This window comes from Coturnix japonica, chromosome 1, assembly GCF_054131305.1.
Source record: "Coturnix japonica strain WE chromosome 1, WE-NBRP24, whole genome shotgun sequence".
Classification (NCBI taxonomy): Eukaryota; Metazoa; Chordata; class Aves; order Galliformes; family Phasianidae; genus Coturnix; species Coturnix japonica.
Window position 1 is genome coordinate 54,718,872 of NC_140663.1, and position 15,636 is coordinate 54,734,507.

At 47.4% G+C, this 15,636-nt stretch overlaps 1 protein-coding gene across 5 annotated transcripts in view; it reads left to right on the forward strand.

The window, feature by feature from the left end:
- Positions 1 to 2,121: 2,121 nt before the first annotated feature.
- SLC6A12 (solute carrier family 6 member 12) overlaps positions 2,122 to 15,636 on the forward strand; it is a 34,472-nt gene continuing 20,957 nt past the window's right edge. For 2 of the 5 annotated variants that reach the window (XR_014936255.1, XM_085521265.1), the window contains exons 1-5: positions 2,122 to 2,489; positions 9,122 to 9,318; positions 12,334 to 12,468; positions 13,725 to 13,865; positions 15,035 to 15,122. Coding sequence is in view for 4 of the 5 variants with exons in the window: in XM_085521265.1 (XP_085377391.1) it covers positions 9,126 to 9,318; positions 12,334 to 12,468; positions 13,725 to 13,865; positions 15,035 to 15,122 (557 nt within the window). In the remaining variant the exon portion in view is untranslated. Of the gene's footprint in view, positions 2,490 to 3,011; positions 3,079 to 9,121; positions 9,319 to 12,333; positions 12,469 to 13,724; positions 13,866 to 15,034; positions 15,123 to 15,636 lie in introns of all 5 variants that reach the window. The other 3 variants (XM_015865812.3, XM_015865817.3, XM_015865803.2) reach the window with 3 other exon arrangements.

The following is a 15,636-nucleotide window of genomic DNA, read 5'->3' on the forward strand; positions in this document are numbered from 1 at the left end:
CAGTTGGCTTTTTATATGAAGCATACTAGAAGCTCCAGGAACACATTCTCTTCCATGTCCTACTAATTTCAAACAAAAATATACTTTCATTTTCCAGTAATATCTGTAAGAGATTTAGTCCACCAGGGAGATGTGTTAAAACTACCTCTAGAAAATGGCTGAGGTAGAAAGTCTGCTCAGCTTCATTTAGGCAAAATGGGAGCCTGCTGAAAAGCTTGTGACTTGCTTTGTTTCCAAATAGCTTGGTGTCCATTGAATTGGGCATGTGGTTTATCGATCTGGTTATGTATGAGCCAGGAAACCTCCCAAGCCTGTGTTCCTAAATGACCTAATTGCTGTAAAGCCTTGGATGAGCTCTGCAGGTCAGATAAGCAAAAAAAAAAAAACAAACAACAAAACAAAAAACAAAAAACAAACCAACACAACACCAAAGGTATTTTGGATATTCTTATTTGCAATAGCACTTTGGGATGAAGAATTGAAAGCTGCGATGCCTGGCTTGAAATATAAATTGAGTAGATTCTCATTATTCATCGAGCAGATTGATGGACTAAATCTGAAATGAGTATACTTGAAACTTCCAGATACGGCATTTCTCGCAGCATTTTTAAAGACTCGGTGTTTAAATCACAGCAGCACCTACCACTTATTTTACAGCACCCCAAAGGTCGGTGAAATTTGGAACGTGGTGATCTTTTTTTGACTTGGAATATGGTGAATTGAGTTGTTTTGCATTCAGGATCAGCCCAGCACTCCTCCTCTCACAGGCTGTGGCACATACCCCAACTCAGACCCTCCCCAGAAGGGGAAGGCACAATGTCTCGTCAGACAAAAGGCATGCAATTCTTTGAACTTCCCCCTCACATTCAGAATCCCAAATCTGTAATTTAGTCTAAAAAGTCAATTAGTAAGTTTCAGGAATATAGGGGTGGGATTGAATACCTGGTTTTTTTTCCTGCTGTATATTCTTTTTCTTTTTTTCTTCCATTTCTATATGAGAAGTTCATATAAGGGAATCCCAATGATTTTGGCTGGGTCGTTGGTACATCAAGTTGCTTTGGGCACCAACATGTGCTTCTCTGTCCCAACAGCTACACAATGTCCTTTGCGTCTTTGTGACCTACGCACTGTAGATATTTGCTGTCACCTCGGGCACCCCATGGCAATAGGATTTGCTGCCCTGTGCCCTCTGCCTGATGTTTGTCCATAGTCCTCCTTGGTCTCTGATCACCAGCAAGCATTGCTGTTAGACTCAAAGAACCTGTCAGACCAAGGACATTGCCCTAGCATCTCTAATCCTCCCCACAGCCCACTGTTGTTGCCAACACTGAGCTCCTGCATAATCTCCCCTTACCTTGTCCTCTCCTTTACCATGGGAGCTGTAGGATAAAGGAACATTTTGCCTTGAATGTGCTTCCAAAGGAGGAGACTCTTGACAGCTTCTTCTTCTCCAGAGCCCCTGGAAGGGACTGACAGCGATGGGCATTGCTGAGAGGGGCAGAGTGAGGCCCTGCACTGGAGCAGCACTGCAGCAGCGGGAGCCCATTACTGTACTGCAGGGCCTCGTTAGCACTCGTTACTTTGGTTATATTCACTTGTGATTAGTTACAGTGGAATTGTTGTAGGAAGTCACAGGCTTGCTTAAGCAGAAATTAACCATAAACATAAAACATAAATTATAAGAATGCCTTGGGGAAGCTCCTCTAAAAATACAGCGCTCAGCTGACAAGGCAAATTCCTGATCAAACAAGCAGCTGTGAAGACAGTGTTTCTTTGGTTTCATTAGCAAAGGTGCCAGAAGGTGGATGGGCATGAGCTGTGGTGGCTCCTCTGGCTGAAGCACAGCGGGATGGAAGCCAGACTGCACCATGCTCTGGCCCCAAAGAGTGAGAGAAGAAGGGAGGTGAGGAGCGCTGCCAGCCAGCGGGGAGCAGGGTAGGGAGGAGGAGAATTATTACCTGGGGAGAAACTGTAAAGACTGAGTGTAACTTCTGGTATTTTCTAGTTAGAAGAGTAGAAATAACAGCCTTTTTTCCCTGATGGAGGGTGATTTTCACTCATTTCTAGATAAAGTTTTCATTTAGGTTGGCTTTCTTCTTCTTTTGCCTGAATGTCACAGGTCTTTTCCCATCTACAGTTTTGCAAAAGGCCGTGATGATCTTGTGAAATACTTCAGTGTGGATAAATGAGGTTTTTAGGTCAGCTCTGCTTACCTAGGCTTATCTCGATCCCCCTCCATATCTGGATAACCTCTTCTGCCCCTCTTCCCCAGCTGCCCTGTGTGACACTGGAGCTCTGCAGCAGGACAGGCAGCAGCATGGTCCCAATCAGCAGGGACTGTGGTGCTCATGCTGTGGTCTCTCGTGACCCAGAAGGCTGCTGTCAGCATTTTGGTGACCAGATGAAGCTCTAACCCTGGTGTATGGTGGACGTGTCCCAGTTTGAATCCTGCATGCGGCTCTGGTTTGACGGCACGGATACGTGAAAAGGTCAGTAGGAATCTGGCAGGCATGCTTATGGGCAAAGTGATAGATGAAACAGTAACAACCATTAAAAAATAATAATGTATGGAGCTGAACTGACTTGAGAAAAGTAGCAGAACTGGAATGCCTGCTGCTGGCAAAGCTCACGATCAACCCTGGAAAAGTACATTGGTGCTGAGATGGGTGCAGAGCAGGCGGGTAGCTGGGGCTGTCATTTGGGGTCTGTGGGCTCACTGCCGATGGCTGTGGCTGATCTTTGCAAATGTGGGGCCTTTGCCCTGTCCACCCACAGCTGCTTGCTATTCTTGCTTTCCTGTCAGGGCCGCAGTTCAAGGTCTGGAGAGGCATACACAGAAAGGGAGCAGCAGAGAGAGTTCTCCCTCCCCGGCACACCTCCCTGTGCCACCCCACCACCCACCTGAGAGCAGGGTGACATTTTAATGGGGGGAGCTGGTTGAAGGGGAGGGACTGGAGGAGGAGAGAGGGGAGCCTTTGCCTTAACTCTTGCTGCATCTCCCCGGCGTGCAGTGGATTCCCCATCCGGACGCTGGTGAGACGGGACCGGCTTGCCTGGGCAGATCCCACATGGGTGCAGGTGAGCTGGGCATCTGCTCGCCTGCAGGTCTGGCTGGGAGTGGGACAGTGAATCTGTGAGGGAAAACACTTCCCAGCAAAGGGAGAGAGAGCTGGAGGGTGGGGAGCAATTATTGGTTGGGATCAGCGTAGGGAAGAGCTTGTTCCTAATGGTTCCTGCAGGACAGAGCAGGCAGCATTACACCGCCAAGAAGCGGTGGATACTTGAAGGATGGGCAATTGGCACTGAAGGCTGCAGCAGAGCAAGAGAAGTCCTCATGCAGCAGAAAGGTGGAGAAGGACATAAGAGGGGGCCAGAGAAGGATGGGAATGAAAAGCAGCAATAGCTAGGTAGAGATGTGTAGGGGGAAAAGCTTCTAGGCAAACAGGAGGCAGTGACTCCCACCGTGCTACCCTGCAGATTGCTGGCCCTGTGCTAGTGCGTGGGCTCGGGATTGCGGCTCCAAGAGGTGCTCTCTGCTCCTTGTCCTTCCTGCTCAGGGTGTCCTCGGATCTATTCCCAGTTAGGGGTGAAGAACCAGCCTGGGGGAGGGCAGGGAGAAGGCAAGGTCTGTGCATGTGCAGAAGCTCGGTGATCTGAGGGCGTGTTTGTGAACAAACCCAAGCAGATCACGTGGGGGTTTCATAACACCTGATCCACATCTCCTTAAATCAACAACAGTGCTTTTAAAGCAATCACTGTGGTGAATGGGGGCTTTCATCCAATGCCATTGGAAATGCTATTGCTGTAGTTTTCTTCACTGAGATCTGGAGATACGAGGGTCTGAACCTTGGACCTGGCCTTCACAACTCTGCCCATCAGTGCTGAATGCAGGGCTGCAGATGTGGTCCCTGCCAAGGGTTGCCCAGCAGGTCCTGTGCCTTACTGCTGCCTGCTGGTGCTCTGGGCAAGGCCCCGAGACTTCCATGCATACCCATGTGCTCCCCGAGCTTGAAGCTCTGTGAAGGAGCGCCTCTGCAGCCACCGTGTCCCCTGCCCTGGACTCTGTCCTGTCCCTGTGGGGATGCACGACAGGTCACTGTCCTGCCCCAGCAGAACTTCTCTGCTGCCCATGAGTTCTGGCTGGCTACCAAGCATCCAGCTAGGAACAGACTCCAACCAGGCCCAGGTTGCTGCAGGGCTGGGGCTTTCATGGTTTTCTTAGGCTTTGCCCTCTGCAGCAGTGACAATGAGCTGCAGCCACTTAGGAGCCAGTGGGGAGAAGAAAAAAGCCTGCACTGCTGGCTTGTTCTGGCTGTGTTGCTGTGCTGGCAGAGGATGAGGAACAGCTTGGTCCCCCTGAGCCACAAAAGACAGCACTCTGCACTCCTTGCAGTTTGCATCATAGATGTACATGTCACTAGCATCTCTGCAGATGCTTCTTCTCTCATTCTTGCTGGTGTCAGTGAACAGCAAACACGCTGAATGCAGGAGCATTGCCCTTATTTCATGTTGGAGAAAATGCAAGCAGGGTCTGATCCTCATGGCAGCTTCTGTGCCCCAAGAACCTTACTGGACAGATGCTTTGAGATACCCTGTAGCCCACACCACGTGCAAGTTAATTGAGACATGTAAAGATGCCAGTTAGCTTTCAACATCTTGAAAAGAGAGGCATTTTAGTTTGAACCGGTGACTGGGAACTGATCACTTTTCTCTTGCTGTACCTTTTCTTGCCCTTCTTCTTCTTGCAGCTGGAGCAAGCCATGCTCCAGAAGAGTTCAGATTTGTGAGCAGCAACCCCTATTTGTGTTGCTGGGAAGAACTACTGCTCACATTTCCCTGTACATCTTGTGGCTATGTCCTGCTCCAGCAGCAGCACTGCTCCAGCCTGGATTGCTCTTTCAGCTGTACCCTGGCACTGTACTCTGGTTCTCTGTCCCTGCTCCCTCCTCTTGTCATTGGCATGCAGTACAGGATTCCAGCTGCCAGCTCATATCGTGCAGCCAGCAAATTTCCTGCATCGTCCTGCTCCTCCTTGCATAACACAGCACAGCCTGCCTTCTTTCTGATTCTTCCCTCCCCACCTCAGATTGCAGTTTATGTACTTGGCTGCTACTTCTTCCACAATAAAGTCAGGATGCAGAAATGCAGTGCAGCTGTCTGCAGCCATCACCTGCAACTCTGCTTCCTGCAGCTCAGACAACACCTCCCAGCGTCCAAAGGTGCTTTACATTGCGCTTCCTCTGCTGAGCGTTATCTTCTGCTTTTTGATATGGTATCAATTGCTGATTCACTGTTTGCTCCTGAGACTGCCCTCTTCTCGTTTGCCTTGAGATAAAACAGCAGAAGAGGTCAAACAGAGGAGGTCATCTGCCCAGAGTCAGGGCTCCTGAGTGGTGACACTGGGCTTGTGGGAAGACAAGCTTCTCCCTTTTATGCCAGAACTCCTGAAGGCTTCCTTCTCTTTTTCTTCTTGTTCCTCATCTCATATGAGCAGTCCTCAATCAGTCCTTTTTAGGAGGGGCTGAGGTACCACCAGGATTTGCTTTCAAAGGATGCTTTCATTTGTAGAATCATTTGAATTTGAAGGGACTTTTAGAGATCATCTGGTCCATCCTCCTTGCAAGGAACGGTCCTCCACAGGTAGATCAGGTTGCTCAGAGCCCCGACCAGCCTGACCTTGGGTGTCTCCAGTGATGGGGCATCCACCGCCTCTCTGGGCAACCTGCTCCAGGCACCTTATTGATGGACTGAGGGTTGAAAATACAGCAGGGCACAACTGAAAGTGGCTGGTGAGGTTGGAAGGAGGTGAGGTCAGAAGATGGAGGTAGTGGATGAGGGGCAGAACCATGGGCTGTACCAGGGGCATCTCAGTCATGGGAAGGACCTCGTGGCAAAGGAACAAAAGAGATTGAGAGTAAAGGAGCCAGGGGATTTTTCTCCAAACTTTAGTGAAGGAAGAGCAGTAGAATTGCAGGCAGGCAGTGAGAAGCAAAAAGTATTTTTTCCAAGCTTGTATTAGGACAGAAGTATCTAAAGGGAGAAGAAAATGCATGTCGGGGAAGATGTCACACAGTGGGTGTCTGGGCTGCTGTGGGAGACTCATATTATTCCTAGCTGGAAACAAGAAGCTATTTGAGTCCCCATCTGGCCTGGGAACATATAGGGCAGGAGCACAGTGGGAGTAGATGTTCCAGAAAGGAAGCAGGAGTTGTGTGAATAGGCTTCCTCATAGAAACAGCAGGCAATGCAGGGGAGGGAAATCTGATGTGTAATGCTGTGTATCATTTTGCTTGGGAAGGGAGAAATAGGAGCTCGAGGCACAGAGGGCCCAAACTTTGGGCACTAGTTTAAGTTACTACCCATACCCAGTTGAAAAGGTTTATTTCTATAACTTGGTTGCTTCTCCATTTTTTGCAATAGGAAAATAAAGCCACAAGTTCAGCATCTCCCCTGCTGATCCATGCTTTCCCAGGGCAGCATTCCAGGTTCTACACTTCATGTTGGCTTGTTCTGGGAACAGGGGATGGGATCAGAGTGGGTCAGAGCCCATGTCCTGCTCCAGACATCATTGATAGCAGCACTAGGGCTCTGGGCTGGCACTCAGCACTGTCTCCTGGGCTGGACAGAGGAGGTGGCTGCCCATCAGTGAGCTTCCCTACCCTTCTGTGAGACAGGGCTAATGCACAGACAGAGAAAAGACAAATATTAGAAGTAGGCTTCTTCTTGGATCTCCTTGCATTAAAAGAACAAAAGCAAAGAATTAGCAAAGTCCTCTCCTGTCAGCTTCTCATGACATCCCCAATAAGCTCAGACTTAAGCATCATTGTACTTGATAATGCGCCCTGGACTGCAACAAATTGGGACATGCCAAGGACTGTGACAGATCAAACATGTTTCATTAAGTACGTGTTATTTTTTCTCTCCCATTTGACAGTGTGAGGAGCTCTGCTACTCTCAGAGCCGAGGAGGCTGTGCTGCAGCATCTGAATGAACTGATGAGCCAGCTGGCAGCCCTGCAGCAAGCCGGCAGCAGAGAGAGGGTCCTTCAGAAGCCAGGAAAAGGCTGGCTGAAGGACCTAGCCCTTGCCCTCCACATCCATAACAGCAGAGAAACAAAGTGGAAGTGGCAAAGCTGGGGTTGAAAAGCTTTCAGGTTTAACAGGGAACCAGAATCTTTGTGCAGTGTTTTTCAGCAGGCAGCCATGTGAGGGGAGGGGCAGCTGGGGGTCAGGGGCAGGGTCTGCACCACAGGGCAGTGGACATGGAACAGAATGCCCAGGGCTGTGGGCACGGCCCTGGGTGCCGGAGTTCAAGGGGAGTTGGAACAACACTCTCAGACACAGGGTTTGGGTTTGAGTGGTGCTGTGTGGAGTCATGGGTTGTGCCCAATGATCCTTCTGAATCTCTTCCAACTTGAGAGATTCTGTGACTCTTTGAAATGTGCTGCTGGTGTCAAAGGGAAGAGTAGGGGCCCCTTGGCACAAAGGCAGATGATGGGGACACAAAGACCTGGGCGTTTACAGAGCAATCGATATTTTGCACTGTGGTCCGGTTTCTTTTCTGTACTTGAATGACAGAAAATATGCCTTCTGCCAAAAGCTGCTTGCTTTGCTATGCACATTCACTAAAAATTGTCTTTTCATATGCAAGTGTCTTTCTCTGCCTGAGGACCTGATATATCCAGAGGGTTAGCATTTAGGAAATGATTTCATTTGCATTAGGCAACTTGCAGAAGCAAATGAGACAGTGATAACGATGCTGTCTTGTGTGAAGCAAGCTTGAGCATCACCAACCTGATCCTGCTTCCCTCTCACCCTGTTGAACACTGCACCAAAAGAAATGCTGTGATGTTTGTATGCTACTGGGCCAGTTTGTTGGTAAGACCATAAGTATTGTTATTCCCAGTTGTCTCAGGCTTCCTGATAGTCCTTACTGAACATGATCTGGCTGACACACTAGCTAGTCTTAAGTGAGAAAACTGAAGAGAATGTACAAGGAGAGAAAGAACGGTGTCCTGGTTCCATATGAGACTGCAAAAGGTTGTTAGATGGATTTGAAGGTCCTGTAAGGTGGGGAAAAGCATGGTGAGCTATTGCTCATTCTGTTGGCTGGGAGAGGTTCCTGGACTGAGTCACTGGACTGAGCCATGCCTGGACTGAACCTGGGGGAGACTCAGCTGCAGAGGTCCAGAGGAGATCCAAGGACAGAGAAAGAGATGAACAGCATGGGCAGCACAGATTCCTATCTCTGCTGATCCTTGGAAATGGGGATGGTCCCTTAGGATGCACAGAGGAAGAAGCAGATGTGATGTTACAATACCTACCTAACCACCAGTAAGCTAATGTGAAGAGACAAAGCCCTGGTTTCTTTGCACTTACAGATAGTGGGGGTGGAAGCCTTTAACAGACACATTGCTGCTTTGGAGAGATTTGCTTCCAGTGCAGCTTCCTAATTCAAGCATGGGAACATCTATCCCTTGCTGACACCAACTGGCCCTTCCAAGGCCAACCTCTTCTCAGTGAAGCCACCTGCAAGATGTAGGACTTCCCTGGCACAGTTCATCGTCTACCCTGTTCATGTTAGGTCTGTGCTTTCCATGTGCATCCTTATATCAGGCAACCCACTAGAGCATGCTTCTGAGGAGGATTATTTCAGACAGGTCAAAGAAGATTCCTGTCTTTACAGTTAATCTTCCCTTTATAATCAAATGCTGGGAATCGATGTGAAGAAGTTATCAGCAAGAAGATTCACTCTCGCCTAAGTGAATTTTGGCTCAATTTAGACTGACCAGCCTATAAAAAGGACAATGTGTACAATAGAAAACTGCATTTTGCAACAAGCAATGACTAACCTTGCTTAATTAAGATGATGCTATAGATAATTCAGTATTCTGTACAGATTGGAAAATATCTTTCTTGTTCTGCCCCTGTAGGCCAAGCCACATTCAGCGTGGCTTCTCAAGCAGTGAGTGAATTTTCTGTGCTTTCTCTGATATGTTTTTCTTTCAGTTTTGCACTCACGGTGACATTAATAATGAGTCTGTTGTTGTGGCTGGTCCTTTCACTCCTTCTCCAGCCAGCAGCTCCCTGCACCTGCAGTCTATTTTTCCTCTGTCCCACAGAGCCATGACAAGAGACACAACCAAGGAGGCAGAGCCCAATGGGGCACTTGTAGCTCCTGAAGAGACAAAAAAGGAGGAAATGGAAGAGCGAGGCCAGTGGAGCAGCAAAGTGGAGTTTGTGCTGTCCGTGGCTGGAGAGATCATTGGTCTTGGTAATGTGTGGAGGTTCCCATATCTCTGCTACAAGAACGGCGGTGGTAAGTTGTCAGCAAGAGTTGTCCTTGGTGTGCAGGCCAACTCAAGATACACTCGTATCTGGGCCTATTTCTTCCCAGTGGGTGCTGCTTCTCAAAGCAGCTCTGACAAGTTTTAATTACAAATGAATCTTTTAGGAGGGGAGCCCTCCCTCTCAGGAACTCTTCAAGGCTCTTTGGTGTTCAGAGACACAGATGGTCTTCCAAAATGAGCTGTGAAGGGTCAGAAAGCCAGCATCAACCTCCTTCTGCGTCATTGCCTTTCCCACTCTATCTGTCATCCCCACTTCTCTCAGGTCCTTGTTAGAGGGGAGAAAAGGCTTTGATGGTGCCAGTATCCTTGCTAAAGCCTGGTATGTCCTTCCTGGCACCTGGGTGCCCTCTTCCTTCTCCAGGACACTGGAACTCCCGTCTGCAACTCTCCCAGGGCTGGCTGCCCTGTGGTTATGAGGGAAATACAGTGTTTTATTAAGCCAGCATAACTCAGTTAGCTCCAGAAGTAATGGAAGGCATCAGCTGAAGCATCTTGTCTTGTTGCATAGGGAAATATAAGACAGAAGGGCCATCTCTGAGAACGTGTGTGAGAAGGGTTTTCTCAGAGGATGAAAAGAAGAAGGATGCAGCTACTGCTTCCCCATGAGCAGTTCTCCCAGTGGTCAACACACTGCTAGGGAAATCTGTCCCCAGGAAGCATCTATTCCCTTCCCTTTTGTTTCTTGTGTGGCTGCCCCTTTCACAATAACAATGCAATAAAATCATTAAGTGGTTAAAAAATAAGATTTCATAACAATAACACGTAGCTGGGGAGGAAGAAGACAATAACTGACTGTCACTAGCTTTTGTTAGCATGTTCCCCTTGCCTTAAATATTTTTTTCCCCACAGGCCATGTCTCAAAGGCCATTCTTCCCCCATGTGCTGTGAGCTGTCACCAACAGATTACTGATTCAGCTGTTATTCATTCCAAGATTACCAAATTCTCATCCCCTGTGCTGTTTCTGGAGTCCTTCCAAATCATGCTGGAGTCAGTACAATGTCACCTCTGAGCCAGATAGGGGTTGGATAAGAAGATGGTTTAAGAAAATAGGAGTCTTTTCTTGAACCTGGAATGGGTTTTAGCAGATCCTTTAGTTTCCTTCTTTGAGATTTTGATCGCAGTAAGTCAGAAGAGCACAGGATAGCTAACACTGGTGCTGCACAATATTGAACAGTCCATTCTGCAGTGATGCTTTGAGAGAAAAGCCAAATCTTCTGCATGGAAAGTTCTTTCCTGGGCTTAGATGATACCTTTACGTAATGTATGTATATGGTATCCAGTTCAGGGAACCGAATGGCCAACAAACTTCTATGGGACAACACACTGCTTTTCTCATGATGCTGAATTATATCCTTAACCATTGGAAAAGCCCTCAACATGGTTGCAAAAAAAAAAAGGTATTTGCCTTTTATAAGTGCTCCACTGCTCCCAGCCTGAGAATGGTGTCCTGTTACCTTTCCCTGCTTTCCAATGCAGTGAAACAGTTATGAAGTTGTAAAGACTGATGGCATAAAAACAATTGTGTTAACTTTTTGTGAATCAACTGATCGTAAGCTTGTGTATGGTTTCACTTCAAGTTTGATCTAATTGTTCAGCATCCTGTAGCTGCTACAGAATTGTAAGGAAAGGAGGTTTGTTTCTGGGGTCTTTCTTTCTGAGCCTCCTTCAGTGGAGAAACAAAGAGAGGAGGAGATGGCAGCTGGAGTATCAGCTGGTAACAGCCTGGAAAGGTTAAGGGAGACGAGACAGGAAAGATGTAAGAAAGCTCTTGTTGCTCAGAATAAAACAGGTCAGCCTTTGAGACATAATACCAAAGGAGAGGGTCTGGTTTGCTGGAAGGCCGCTGCATGCACAGGATAATAAAGTTGTCCTGCAGATTTGTTGCAAAGGGGTCTTGTAACAGCAAAGGAGCAGTTGCCTCTGGTTTAGTGTAAGCAGTTCCCACTACCTGCTCTGCAAACCTGTATGGAGGCTGTGAGCTGGGTTCCCTGCCTCCAACCTCAGGTCCCCCATAGCTACAGCACAGCTGTGTTTAGAAAAAAATCTGGACCAGCTTGTTATTGTAACACTGCTGGCTTTAAAACAAGAGGAAATGTTCCTAATTGCTAATTATCCTTCATAAGAAGGAATTTCAGCATGAGTGGTTGTACTGGCAGGGGAGAATTGGGACCTGCCAACAAAGCCTGGTCCTGCTGAGGACAGGGCCCTCATCTCTGCTGCCCACAGTGTGGCTGCTCCCCAGGCTCATGACCACATTTTGCTGTGTGATGGAAGGACCCTGTCAGAAAGGCATCTGCCCTGACCTGCTTCACTTTCATTGCCTGTCTTTGGAGGGGAGTGAAAGTGTGGAAGCCTCACACTCTTTATTTTAATGAAAAACCAGAGAGAGAAGTTAAGCTTTTTCATTTTGAAAATACTAGAATGATACTGTCTTGCCATCCCTCTACTTCCATTCTTTCAGTGCAAAACTACTTGTCTAATTTGACATGAAATTTGTCTCAAGGAAATGTATACCTCAACACATTTATTGTTTATCAAGAAATGCCACAGTCTCCAGGTTTGTATCCTCCAAGCAAGTTTTCTCTGCCTCCCAAGACAGGCAGAACAAATGTGATTATGTGAAGCAAGGGCTCCTTGAGCTTTGCCTGCCTCCTGCTGAAAGTGAGCATGAAGTTGAGGAATGACAACAGGGATAATTTCTTCAGTGTGGTCTTTTCCACTTGCCCAGCTCTACCTTACCTCTAGTCATTGGCCAAGACCAAACACAGCAGTACTGCAGCAGCACAAGGCAGACCAGACTTGTATTTTTCCGAGAACTGATGAAGTAAGAGAACTTTCTCTTTTGCAGAGGCCACACAGTTAATTCAGGGAAATAGTTCTGTTTACATCTAGAGGATTCCAGCTGTGGCCCAAGGTACCTGTAAGGGGTGTGTGGGGTAAGGTTAAAGAGGTTCCTGAGGCAGTATCTGGCCTCTCTTTGCAGGAGCATTCCTCATCCCCTACCTCATCTTTCTCTTCACCTGTGGGATCCCACTGTTCCTTCTGGAGACAGCACTGGGGCAGTACACCAGCCAAGGAGGGGTCACTGCCTGGAGGAAGATCTGTCCCATCTTTGAAGGTGAGTCAACTTATAGGAACTGCTGGCAGCAGTTTCTAAAAATTAGTGACTCAGAGCCTCTTTTGGAAGCATTATTCTGCTTCTCTTTCCCTTTCTTTCCCTCTTTTGCTCCCTTCCTCATTTCCTCTCTTCTTTCCTTCTTTCCTTTCTTTTATTTTTCCTTACTTTTTTTCCCTATTCCACCTCCCTTCCTCTCTCTTGCAGCCTTGTTTTCTCTCCTGGTACCTGCTGTGTGTGCAGGTGATTCCTGTAGGTGACTAAAGGTGAGTGGTGCTGGGTAAGAGGGTGTGTTGACAGACAAACACCTCCATGGAAACTGGGACAAATGCTGAAGAGAGAATGGGGCTGCATGTGTCCTGCATACTAGGGTTGTCATGCTGCAGCCACCACTCTGACAGCCTGGAGCTGGGCTGGGGCTAAGGTACAGATGTAAGAACCAGGACTCCTGAGCTAATTTTCTTATGGAAGAAGGTTGTTAAATGGCTTTAAGATGTTAATGAATTTAACTCTCACAATTCTCCTCCCCAGAGGAGAGTCTATTACACTCGTTAGATGGACAGAGAATCATAGAATCATAATGGCTGGAAAAGACTAGTAAGACTGCTAAATCCAACTGCCAGCCCAACAGCACCATACTGCTAAATGTGTTCCTCAGTGCCACATCCACACAGTTCTTGAATGCCACCAGGGATGGTGACTCCACCACCTCCCTGGACGACCTGTGCCAGTGTGTCATCATTCTTTCTGAGAAGGAATGTTTCCTAATATCCAACCTGAGACTCTGCTGGTGCAACCTGAGGCAATAGAACCCTCTGGTTCTATCTCTGTTACGTGGGAGAAGAGGCCAACCCCCACATTGCTGCAACCTCTTTTCAGAGTGTGATAAGGTCTTCTCTGAGCCTCCTCTTCTTCAGACTGAACAATCTCAGTTCCCTCAGCCATTCCCCACAAGACCTGTGCTCCAGACCCTTCACATCTTTGTTGCCCTTCTCTGGACACCTTTGAGGATCTCAGTGTCCCAAGGACCTAAGGGCAGAGCTTGTCTCCTATATCTGATCTTTTGCCCCATCACCATATTTTATGCTCGGTGTGCATCACCAGTGAGTCACAGTGATCACAAGAAATAAACTCACCTGCACTCTTCTTACCATTGCATGGATTATGCCTTTTCTGGGGGGGGGGGAGGGAGAGAAGTGGGGCAAATTTAAACACTTTGTATCTGACAGGTTTCTCAGAGGCTTTGTTTTCCTTCACAGGAATTGGATATTCCTCGCTAGGCATTGAGATCTATCTAAACATCTACTATATCATTATACTGTCCTGGGCACTCTTCTACCTGTTCAGCTCATTCACCGCGGTGCTACCATGGGCCAGTTGCAATAACCCTTGGAACTCAGGTACACCTTCCTCTGGTTGGCTTCTGGTGGGAGGAAAGGTAGGAGGTGGAGACTCAGTTTTCAAATAGATTCATGCAGTCACAGAATCAAAAATTCACTGATTCCTTTTCCCCTTTCCCAATTCCCAGAATTTGTTTGGGTTTTGTAGAAAATACTTTCTTTACTTGTCTGCTCCTAGGAAGTGGAGTTAGATATGAAGTCACTTTCATGGATCTGATGAGGCTTGGCAGGCTTATTTTTTACCATATTGAATAGGTTGTTTTGCTTTCAGTTCAAAGCCAGGCTGGAAAGGGCTTCGGCAGCAGCTAAAGCCCTTTTATTTTCTTGACTGTGGTGATTCATTCCTTTGATGTGTTAAGTTTCCCCACCCTATGGGCTATTTACTCACAGCTTCCTCTGCCCCTACATCCCAGCAGAGGTAAGCAGCTTTGTAGAGTGGATCTGATTCCTTCAGCTCCCCCAGCATGTTAATTTATTGATTCCTTCAGCTCCCCCAACATGTTAATTTATTTAATTTCTTGTTTGTATGTTGGTTTGTTTTTGTTTGGAAAACCACAAATGTTCTCTTCATGTGCTGAAGCTTCCCAGTCAGAGCTGGGATTCCTCTGTTTTCCCGTGGACTATCTTTTGCTTGCCAAATGCATGATGAAATGCATTTCTTGGATGCATGGCATCTCTTCCATCCTTTAGCATTTTTACACTAAGTGACAGAGTTGGGGATGGTGTAGTGGAACATGAAGGCGGTTGTGGTTTTTGAGAATATACCCATGTATGTGTGGATAGCAAATGGTGCACGGTGTGGGAGAATGGGATTTTTTATCTTTTTTATTTTTGTATCTTTTTTTCTTTATCTTTGGCCATCTACTGTGGCTACCTCACAATAATCTGCATTTTGCAGTCATGTGGTTTCCATTTGGCAGGGAACTGCTCTCCCCTTCCCCTGTCTCCTTCCCCTGCCTACTCCTAGACTGGAATTCATAGCTGGGGAGAGCCAGGCTTTAATGAGATGCTTAATGAGATACAAAAGTTTAATGAGATGTTCTATATCACAGGGTGAAAAGTCTGTGTACAGTCAGCATGAAAATTAGGGAACAGTGGGGAAGGAACATTCCTCATGAAGGGGCCTTGGAAAATTTCTCTGGCTCATTGACTTCCTTTTCCTTTGGTAGATCTCTGTGTGGACTTTCTGAATATCTCCAACTGGGACAACAGAACTGTGCCTGCAAACGCCACCTCTCCAGTGGTTGAATTTTGGGAGTACGTGATCACCTTCCTTCTGTTCAGGCTCCTCTCTCATCCAGGAAATATGCTGGTGTGGGAGGGGATTCCATAAGGCCAAGTAAGGTGCCACATGTCAGAAGCAGGGGCATGTCAGACATAGGGAGCACAGTGCACAGAGCTGTCAAGGAGATTCCAGGAGAACTAGATGCACCCTGAAGGCTGCTTGCAGTAGCATGCCTGCCTAGGGAGCACATGTGCACACATGTATGTGTTCTGACACTGAGATGTCAGGGCAGAAAAGTAATACCAAAATAAACGTGAACTTTCTTTAAGCCGGGTGTTCTCTGTAAGGAGAGGCCAGGGCAGACTGATCAGTTCTCCACAGTGAAATAGAAAGGGTAAAACTGCCATTTCACTTCTTCTGAACACATTCTTCTGAACACATCTTGCCAAAGGAAGAGGTCTATCTGGCTGCCCTGTCTTTGTACTTGGGGAGGAGAGATCTGAGGTAGACAGGTGAGGCACCAGATAGGCGCTCAGGAAGATTTGG